The following is a 10,748-nucleotide window of genomic DNA, read 5'->3' on the forward strand; positions in this document are numbered from 1 at the left end:
AGTAAACAAATTTCACCCAAATTATCTATTGTTACAAATTACCATCAATACAACTAGTAAAATGATGCAGGAGCCACGGTGTGGATATCGATATTGATATGAACAAGGATCGCATAAGATATTGGCGACCAAGGAAACAATTTATTGAGGATATAGTCTTAGTTACAAAGATTCAATTGGTTTTGTTACTAACAAGCAAAAAAATCAATAATTAAATAAAGATTATGCTTAATTAATCATAATATATACCAAGGTAAAGTCATAAAGTATAGGTCATCAAAAGCCTAACACTACCAACCACTACTTTACTTACCATCATTTCGAAAATTCTAGAAAGACAAAAGATGCCCTTAATTCTGGATTTTTAAGGTCATTTAGTGCAAAAACAATGCAATTAAAGTGGACCCATTTAGAAAATAAAGTACCCATTTTTTAAAAGTCGGCATCATGCTCCTTATCTTAAGCATTTTTTCAAAGTTGACACCTTAAAAAAATTATAATAAAAAAGTAAAATAAAATTAAAAATAAAAAACAGTTAAAATGAGGACAAAAAAATGCGACCGACTAAAACTAAAATAACAAACTAAAATTTGGAAAAAGCATCTTAGGTTGATTGTTTATGCAAGAAAAACTTGGCCTTGCCTTGCCTTAAACGAACTTCTTTTTTTAAGCAACCCAAAAACTAATCTTTTTCATATCTTTGAAGATGGTCCAAAGAAAGGTGGGAAATAATAACATCATTAAAACAGAGAAAATACAGGTTTACACAAAACCCTCTCTTCAAAACCACCATAATGGCAATATGAGTAAAGGGGCTGATATGAATGGAATAAAGATGAAGAAATCTCGGTCCATCGAGGTTGGATTCCGATCATCGTCGAAAGGCAGCCATGATGTGCTTCGTCGTCCTGGTAAACCACCCTCTCTTGGGTCATCAACCCCCAAAACACAATCATCAAGTAAGTCTTCTGATACTTCTCCAAATTATATGAAGAGTACACGTAGTTATGAGGCAAGGAAGGAGGAAAGACTGCAGAAAGTAGCAAAAACATTGAGCAGAACATCATCTAGTTATAAAATAGTAAGGACTTTATCAAAGGTCCCTAGCTTTAAGCACTGTGCAAGAACAACAACCTGTTCATCAACCCTGAAAGATTCGAAGTTTCCTCGTTACCTTAAACTCAAGCCAGGGGCTACTGAAGCTGAAGGAAGATCAGTACCAAGAGTCTGCTCATATAATCATTGTTCCCTTAATGGTGATCACCATAACCCTGCGCCTCCTCTGAAGCGTTTCATGTCTACAAGACGGAGGCTGCTGAAGACTCAGAAGGTTGATACACCGAAAGTTCTTTCCCCTCATAAAGCAAAGCTATCTGAATGTAAGGGGAAAGGAAAACAGGAACAAAAGGAGGATTTCTTTGTCGAAATTTATGTCTCAGACAGAGGGGTTGATACACCAGTGTCTCAGAGCTTATCAGATGGACCATGTTCTGAGATTGATCAAAGTGAAGAACCTAATTATTCAAACTTGAATTTCTGTCCTAAAGATGAAGATTATCCACTGATAACAGTTCAGAGTTACCAAGAGGTTGAGAGCTCTCCCAGTGTCAGTTTGGATGAGTTTAGCTGTGGAAACTCTGACATAGAGTGGGAACAACAGGAGCAAACTTGTGTCAATGACAACTGTGAAATTCACGCTCAGAGCGATTGCAGTTATGATGAAAATAAATCTGATTTTGAGACAGGCAGTAGCCATGGCGGGTACTTGGAGACATGTCATGAATACCCACCATATGTTGATGACGAAATTGTGGAGTACCTATGTTTCAGTGATGCTGATTCTTTACCAGATTGCAAGTCCGCCCAGACAGGTATTCTCTCTATTTGATCATAATGTTTTACTCTTGACACATAAATAAGTTCACAGTTTGTTACTATACTAGTTTTATTTGGAGCATGAAAAATAATAGCAAGACATATCTTATAAAATGTTAAGATAATGCCTAGTTCTTTGGAGTATAGGGTTACATTGCATTCTTATGAAAGTAAGCTTTCTAAGATCATAAAAGTGTAGTTTCGACAATCAATCAGATGTAGTAGTAATTTTTAAGCTGCACTTCAGATAATGTCAGGTTCTATTCACATAGTGAAATTGATGTGGGTTGATAATTGCAGCAGCTTGACTTATTGACATTTGATTCAGGTGAAAGGAACATAGAAGAGCCACTTATGGTCGAAGAAAAGGATGAAATGAATTCTGGAGCAAAGAATGAGGTAGCTGAGGAGGATTCTACCCTAGCAGATGAAGCAACTGAACTTAACACCGAGGTAGATGAGCCCACTAACACAAAAGGCGAAATTATCACTGACCTCATCAAAGAAATTACAGAGGCTCAAGACAAAGGTCTCGATTCTTACCAGGAACCAGTTAAAACAGAGGGTGACCAATGCGAAAAATCAGATGAAGACTACAATATAGGAGAAGCCAGAGAAGAAAATGCTGCTGACCCTGGTATGGAAGAAAGAGAGCCAATTGAAGAAATTACAGAGATGCCACAAACAACTGAGAAATTAGAAACCTCTGATGCAAAGGAGGGAATTTGCACGGCCAATAATGATGATCAAGACGGTACAGATCACAGTGGTGATTTTGCAACCCGTGCAGGACAGAAAGCGAATGAAGCTGCAGTTGAGATTTGTTTCAGTACAAGATCAGAAAAATGTGAAGATGAAAATGATTCAAGTGAGCTTGAATCAAATGAGAACTACGTTGAAGGAGATAAAGCATCAGGAATGGAAAACAGTAACAGCACAGAAGCAACCAGCAGATGCACTTCCAACAATGGAGAATCTGATGGCAACCAGGAGCTCAACAGCTGTAACAAATTAAAGAGAGGGATGAGATGCATGAAAGCAGATGAAGATGATGAAGAGAGTCAATTCAATCCAAGAGGGCCAAATTTTCTTGATGTTGAACCTGATCCAGAAGCAGAGAAAGTGGATCTGAGGCACCAAGAGATTGACGGTAGGAGAAATGCAGAGGAATGGATGCTTGATCATGCACTGCAGAAGACAGTCAACCAACTCACTCCTTCTCAAAAGAGGAAGGTCGCATTACTAGTTGAAGCCTATGAAACTGTACTGCCAGTAGCAAAGGATGAATCCATGAGGAAAAATTCATCAGAATCTGACCATGAAAAGCTTGACATTCCTCCAGCTAGTTTATGATGTGTAAATTCTACCATCTACTAATTTAACTTGCATATAGATTAGTAAGAAGAAGATCTGCTGCTCAGCTGTCTGGCAAAAGGCCAATCAGAATATTAAGCAGTATAACTTTTCATGTACTGTTATAATTTATCTGACAACTTAAATAAATAAATAAAAACACAAGTTTCCTGTAGAAAAGTATAAATATAATGGGGTTTGTGTGAAAAATGTGTTGCATTTCTGTGATTTCTAATCCTTTCTTCTAGGCATCTCATGTACTTGTTCTCTCTCTGTTTATTGTTCATTGTTCTGAAGATGTTGCATGCTGTCAATAAGTAGTCCGATTCCAATGGAACTGCAGAAACCACTCGACTACAGTGCCGATATCCAATATTAAAACTGTCAACTGTTCCATCTCGACTTGATTTGATATAGATATCTAAAACAATTCCTCAACAAGCTACTTAAAGAGTTAGTTGGTCAGACCAACCACCCCCACAACCCCAACCCCAAAAAAATAGTTGTTACTTGTCCTATCTTTCTTAATTAAAGATATTGACATTATTTCAAGAAAATAAAAGCCTTTGTATACAATAATTCAGTCATTTACTCATTCCTAAATTCCTAATCAACCAATCAATGCATGTATATTGTATATGCATCTCAAGTAATATAATCATAAAATAATAACTGTTTCAAGTAAATTTGATATTTTAAAGAAGATTAAATGAGGAAATGTAGCAGCAAACTGGCACCATGAAAACAATTTGTGGAAGGCCTTTGTATTGTCATATATTAGAAATAATATGGAAAATTCACTCCCTTCTATTAATATGGACATTTTCACTACAACAAAAAATGCTGACAAAAATTGCGTCCTTAAAAACCAGTACAAGGTATAACATTAATGCAGCTACAACTCTACAACCTTAAGACACTCTGAGTTTATTTAATTCCAATTGCAAATCAACCATGGGGGATTCTCTTAACAGTAAGTCCAGCTTCTCAAAGTAACTCTCCAAATTACTCTGTTGGGTAACAGTTGGATGGGAGATTGAGGATTCAGACTCAGCAATATTCCTTCTTTCTGCTGATTTTCCTCGCTTGATATAATCATGAAAGAGCTTCAATGCATCTTGTGTTCCAATAGAATCCACAGCCACAAACAAGTTTTGAAACTCTTTTCCCTTATCTTCAGTTTCAACAAGTTTCAGCTTCAGCTCATTCGGGATATGAGCTAAGGCACTACAACAAGATTGCAGAATAAAGAAAGGAACTGAAAAGAATTCAAATTACCAGAAAAAATACTTCATTGCTTAACATTGTCTTTTCAAGTTATGCCCACATTGTAACGAGTTATTAGTCATAGGATTGGCATTAATGGTTTCTTGAACTGAAGAACATTCTTGTGACAGATAATATGGAATATGACAATTCAAGTGGACAGATAATAAGGAAAGATAGCTTTTAAGAAATTTAAGGGACCAAATGACTCATAAAAAACATCACCAAAAATAGAAAGGTACCATATAATTCATAGTTACCTAGATGCTCTTTACCTGGTAACACCCCTAACAATGCCCCACTTGTTACCAATCATCACGGAATCCTTGAAACCCTGATTAAAACCCTCTTGTGCAGCAACATTTTTTCCAGCTGATAAACCATCACGATATCCAGCCTATCAAATCATTAGAAAGAATTTCACTCAGCTAGGTACAAGTGGTGTAGAGAGAAATACAGGGAAACCAGACAAATTAAGATATTAAAAAATTAAAATCAACAATTTTAACAAATCAACTCATACGTTGTAGAATTCCTCACGTCTCCTTTTCCCTTCTCTATCCAAATAAAAAGCTTCATCTGTTTCCTCATCACAGTCAGTCAACCAAACTCCATCATCTGATAAGCTACCTCCATGTGATTCTGAAACTCGCAAGCAAAACATCAATCATCCTTAGCTCTTAGATTCCAACTAGACTAATTTAACAAAAACGCCAGTCAATAACAACACCACATTAACAATTAACAAGTCTCTTTATGCACAATTGCCTATCTGATTTGAACATTTTGGTTCAACTTTTTACATAATTTTGTCCACATAAATCTTGAAGTTCAAAAACTAAAAGAGTCTAGTTCATTATTATTAACATGAATCCGTTACAGAGGTATAACGATCCACACATTGCTCAATCCAAAGAAACAACCATTTATAATATGCTTTAGCGTATATGAATCATTTTTAATAAAAACCTCAGCTCAAAACTCTCTCTAAGAGCCTAATTTAGTAAAGCTGAAGAAAACAATCTATTATCACCCCTGAAACTATCATCCTCCATGGAAAATGAATCTCTTGCCCACTAATTAATAATTATAGACAAAAAATTTTGCAACACAATAGAAGAATGGAAGTCTTGAACAATGTTATATAGCCAAGAATCTACCTCATCTTGGACTATCATGTTTTGAATCAGAAGTAAGAAAGTTCCATCAAGTTCACTAAGTGAGCGAACCCATACAATTACCAATTTCTCATACGCATATCTAAGAACAGACGACACAAAATTTAAACAGCTGTTGGCCAAATTTACGCTTGGCACAACCATAACTTCCTTAATCAAATAATAATACACCTCTGTATATGTAGGATTATAAGAACTCCACTTACTATCAGTGGCCGATAATTCACCAGCTTCAGCATCATCTAAAACAGGCGTGTCTACCAAAGATGATGCCGTAACAGCTACTCCCTGATCCTCCTCCATGTCAGCTATTGAATACATATATAGAAAGGTGAATCAAAATTTAAGGAAACATAAAGGATGTAAAAGAGACTGATGTTCAAATTAATTAATCAATAGCAGTGACATTTAAAAGTTCAAATGTGAATAGCAATCAAGCGATTGATTGCAGAGATTGTTATATACAACCAGGTGCAATATGTGTCCAAGGGTATTTTTCTGCTCAATTTGAAAACTCATTTAATCATCAAATGAGCGAAAAAAATAATCTTGAGTGCATCTTGCACCCGGGTGTATGTAAGAAATTTCAAATTGATAGCATAAATTCATTTCGCTAATATTTATATTTCCTGACGATTAGTCTTAAGTTTCTTACAACCTTAAACTGTTTGTTAAACATCGAATTAAGGAACCAAACAACAATAATTCACAACAAAATCTCAAAGCTAATCGGGCGCAAGCTCGGTTCGGCTCAACTCGACTCGTGGAGGTGATTAGTCTAGGAAAGATTAACACATTAACAATCAAATTTGACTCAATTATAAAATTAAACTCAAAATTGTTGTTACTTAAGAATGTCAAAGTAAATTGCAGAAGAAAAGATTCTAGCAACAAAATCGGTGCTTACAAGTTATCATGACTTCGGTAATTATAACCAATAGTTTAATAATCCACATTAGAAGAACCTTAAATTGATTTTAGTGTGATATCAAAACCTAGATTGAGAAATTGATATTCGAAGAATTAAAACAAAAAACAATCAACTAACCTCAGAATCATCTTAGATGGAGAAGAGAAAGCTTAGAAACCGCTTTAATGGAGAACTCAGAGTGCGCTTCAGTGGAGGGGAGAAGATCGGAGAGGAGTGTAGCGTATAACGGTAGAAGCGAAAAGATCATAAACTTAGAAAGAAAAAAAAAAAAGTGGGTCCGAATCGACCCCGGTCCGGTCTTCATGTCAAGAAATTACTTCCCATCGTCAGTTGCTCAGTTGTATTTAGTCCGGTTTATAGCATCTCAAAATCGATTTTGGACCGGATTGGGCTTCATGCCTTCATCTAAAGTTAGACCTGACAATTCTGATCTAGACCCGATAACCTAACCCATGACCCAAATTAACCCAAAACATCGACTCAAAAATGACCCAGCACTCGAATTTACCCGACCTAAAAATGGAGTTGACCCAATCCCGACCTGACACCCGAACATACCCGACCCGAAGTTGACCTGACTCGAAATTTTTGACCCAAACAAACCCAATACCCAAAATTGACCTGAACAAATCCGATACCCGACCTGAAATGTCCCGAATTACAAAATTATCTTATAATTGAACTAAAAATGTCTAGTGTCAAAAATAACTCATCAAATTGTCTATCTTCAACCGTAGCCAAGCTCATAAACCGAATTGATAGTTCTTATTATAACAATAATAAAATATATAATTATTGATTTGAGTTTGATCCACATATTGAACAACCTGAACATAAGCCAACCTAATTTTGAACTGAGTCGAGTTTGACCCGAACATACTTCACCCAAAATGGTCTGACCCGACCGAACATACCCAACCCGAAATTGACTTGACGAGAACTTGACTCGATACCTAACTTGAGTCATATCCAAAACCCAAAATGACATGACCCAACTTGAATGTTAATTAACCCGACCCGAATGATCCATTTGCCAAGTCTATCTAAAGTTATGAAAAAAAAAATCTGAATAGCATTTAACTTTACCTTTAATATGTATATTACCACTCTGTCCTAGAATAATCGAGACTATTCAAAAAATTACCTTTGACTATAGTTTTTTATTAACATAATAACAACATATTATATCATCAAATATGATGTTAGAGGTATTGATGATGATATAAAGTTTCATAATACATTTTTTTATATATAAATAATTTTCATTAATGTTTACTTATGTTAAAATAGGGTCAAATTATTGCATTGACATCTATACAAAGCTTCATTTGTCAATTATTTTAGGACAAAGAATTTTTTTTTTAAAAAAGAAAAATAATTAAATTCAAAATAGACATTAAATAATCATTTTTCTCAGATATTTTTAACATAATGTTATATATAAATATTTTAAATTATTGGAAAATTAACTAAAACCAGTCCAATTTGGGTTATGGACTAATATTGGTCTGGTTTGATCAGTCCAAGCAAACTAGTCTAAACTCCAATTATTTGAATATTAAACTTTAAATTTTCAATATTCAGATAATTTTTGCAGTGTCTAACTTGTAATAGGTAGTTACCCTATTATATTCTTGAGTCAAATTAAACATCCCTTATAGAGTCTGTTCACATTTATTGAACTGAGTTGAACTGATCTGAATAGAACTAAACTTATTGGAGCTGAACTGAAATGAACTAATTGGAGCTGAACTGAAGTGAACTGAATAGAGATGAAATGAATATTTTATGAGAGAAGGAAATTAGGAGCTGAACTGAACTGAATTTAACTGAACTGAGCTGAGCTGAGCTGAGCTGAAATGAATATTTTATGAGAGAAGGAAATTAGAAGTTGAAATGAATATTAATTTTATGAGAGAAAGAAATTAGGAGCTCAACTGATTGGAGTTGAACTGAACTTGACCTGAACTGATTGGAGCTGAATTGAACTGAACTGAAATTAAGGTAAAGTGAACACGCTCGTAGTAGTGATTTTTCTTTATCCTACTCAGGTACAACAAGTTTTCCAAAAAAAAAATTCTTGGGCATTTGAGTTTCCTTACGTTTTGTCTGCAAAAATTAGCCATAACAAAATATTACACCATTTACCTAGGACTAAGCAAAACTATATGAAAAAAGGAACATGATTATATGACTATATGAGTACATTGAAAAAAAATATACAATAAAACGCCCCAATGATGTAGCTTTATATTATTATTAGTAGCTGTTAATCATGTGTTGCATGTGATTGCATTCGGACAAGATAATACTTTGCGACTTTTGCATTTCAAACAAAATCGTGCATTCAAATGTTATCTAGCTTCATTGATTTTTTAAGCTTATTTTAAGTAACTACATTCATCAACTACGGTTGGCTTTGTTTCGATATTTGCCTTAAATTGAATTATTAAACGTATTGGGAAATAATATGAAAAAATAGAAGTTTTAGTCAACTATATATTATCGTTTTCATTATTTAAAACCATAGAGAAATAAACTAATTATTCTTTCCAAAATATGAAATAAATTAAATAATTATGAGATTAAGATTAATAAAATTATAATTAATTAAGGGTATGTTCACTTCAGCTTAATTTCATTTCAGTTCAGTTCAGCTCCTAATTTCCTTCTCTCATAAAATATTCAGTTCAATTCAATTCAGTTCAGTTTCAATCAGTTCAGTTCCAATCAGTAACTGTGAACAGACCCTAAGTGTTTAACTTAGAAAAGTATTGCAATATAATTGAGTTAATTTCTTTTTGTTAAGATGTATCACTTTATTTTAGTAGTGGTATGGTAAAAGTTAAACTTAATGAACAAAGTATTCAATATATTAAATTATTGTGATACTATCTCCATTGCAACACTTTTTTTAAGCTAAAACTTAATTCATAGATCTAGAAATATATAATCTCAATAATATTATTTTATTAATCTCATATCTTTTATTCGCTCATGCATAATTCAATAAAATCGATACTTGTAATTTCAATTTAATTTAATTTCATTGTTATTTATTATGAGAAGATTAATAAAAATTAAGTTTTTCCCTAGTAAAATTTATTGTGTTTTATGTAAGGATCATTATTAATATATAACTACATAAGTTACTTTAAGACTTATATTGTTCACCTAATTTTTGCTAATTTCAGGTTTAATAATTAAGGGCCTAATCTGATTAACTAAACTGAGCCGAGCTGAATTGAACTGAACTGAACTTATTGGATCTGAACTAAACTAAAATATATTAAACTGAATATTTTATGAGAAAAGGAAATTAAGAAAAGAACTGAACTGAACTGAACAGAACTGAACATAACTTATTGGAGTTGAACCGAACTGAAAATAAGGTGAAAAAAAAGGCCCTAGGTTGAGTTGTTTAGTAAAATAAAGTCTGATAAGGGTTATCCCATTCAAATTACAACTAAATAAGGTAATAAAATCGAATAAGTTTAGTTAAGTACTTCTCTCAAGTGAATATAACGTACTCTAAAAACAAATATATAGGTGTAGCTAATATTTCCAATAATGATATAGTTACCATATGCTACTAAATTGGACCCTTAATTCAATTTATTGTGGTGAACATGATTTTATTAACAACAAAACTTGATTAAATTAACTATTTTATGATAAATGAAGGTTAGAATTAGAATAGTACGATTAAAAGAACATCACAAATCCCAATAATTAAACCATTGATCATTATTTTTCTTCTTTAATTTGTAGATAATGATAGTCAAATATCAAATTTTTGCTCCTATTTTCAAAGGCCTTGTGCGGTTAGTTGCTCATCTACTCATACTCAAATTCCTCTAAATTGGAAGAACATCATAATAATCTAAGATATGTATACTATGTTTCTAGGGAAGTAACTATCTACACATTTGACATTTGAATATTCTACATCAAATTAAATAATATCAACAATTTAAAAATAAACTAAAGGAAACTTCAAACCCAGCCTCCTTGATAAATTAACATACAAGTTGTGCATGATAAATTATTGATGAACATGTTAATTAGCTCTAATCTAAGGTGGTATATAAATATAAATATGCATGTTATTAGTTATACTACATACATACAATAACCATCACATG

General features: G+C 33.2%; 2 protein-coding genes across 2 annotated transcripts; one reads left to right on the top strand and one right to left on the bottom strand.

Moving 5' to 3' along the window:
* Positions 1-423: 423 nt before the first annotated feature.
* Positions 424-3,425, top strand: LOC110716431 (RNA polymerase-associated protein LEO1-like). Its single transcript, XM_021895047.1, has 2 exons — positions 424-1,871; positions 2,204-3,425. The coding sequence occupies exons 1-2, from the start codon at positions 707-709 to the stop codon at positions 3,226-3,228; spliced, it is 2,190 nt and encodes a 729-aa protein (XP_021750739.1). The 5' UTR covers positions 424-706; the 3' UTR covers positions 3,229-3,425.
* Positions 3,426-4,035: 610 nt separating this feature from the next.
* Positions 4,036-7,168, bottom strand: LOC110716447. Its single transcript, XM_021895069.1, has 5 exons — positions 6,721-7,168; positions 5,879-5,980; positions 5,018-5,136; positions 4,770-4,891; positions 4,036-4,455 (listed from the first exon to the last, which is right to left on the bottom strand). The coding sequence occupies exons 2-5, from the start codon at positions 5,973-5,975 to the stop codon at positions 4,140-4,142; spliced, it is 654 nt and encodes a 217-aa protein (XP_021750761.1). The 5' UTR covers positions 5,976-5,980; positions 6,721-7,168; the 3' UTR covers positions 4,036-4,139.
* Between the last annotated feature and the right edge of the window lie 3,580 nt (positions 7,169-10,748).

This window comes from Chenopodium quinoa, unplaced genomic scaffold (assembly GCF_001683475.1).
Source record: "Chenopodium quinoa cultivar QQ74 unplaced genomic scaffold, ASM168347v1, whole genome shotgun sequence".
Taxonomy (NCBI): domain Eukaryota; kingdom Viridiplantae; phylum Streptophyta; class Magnoliopsida; order Caryophyllales; family Amaranthaceae; genus Chenopodium; species Chenopodium quinoa.

Excerpts from the sequence above, each read along its gene's own strand:
- LOC110716447 (XM_021895069.1), bottom strand. The coding sequence starts at position 5,975 with ATGGAGGAGGATCAGGGAGTAGCTGTTACGGCATCATCTTTGGTAGAC. Across the intron at positions 5,137-5,878 it reads TGAATTATCGGCCACTGATA|AATCACATGGAGGTAGCTTA; the intron begins GTAAGTGGAGTT and ends TGCGAGTTTCAG. Across the intron at positions 4,892-5,017 it reads GACGTGAGGAATTCTACAAC|GCTGGATATCGTGATGGTTT; the intron begins GTATGAGTTGAT and ends ATGATTTGATAG.
- LOC110716431 (XM_021895047.1), top strand. The coding sequence starts at position 707 with ATGGTCCAAAGAAAGGTGGGAAATAATAACATCATTAAAACAGAGAAA. Across the intron at positions 1,872-2,203 it reads TTGCAAGTCCGCCCAGACAG|GTGAAAGGAACATAGAAGAG; the intron begins GTATTCTCTCTA and ends CATTTGATTCAG.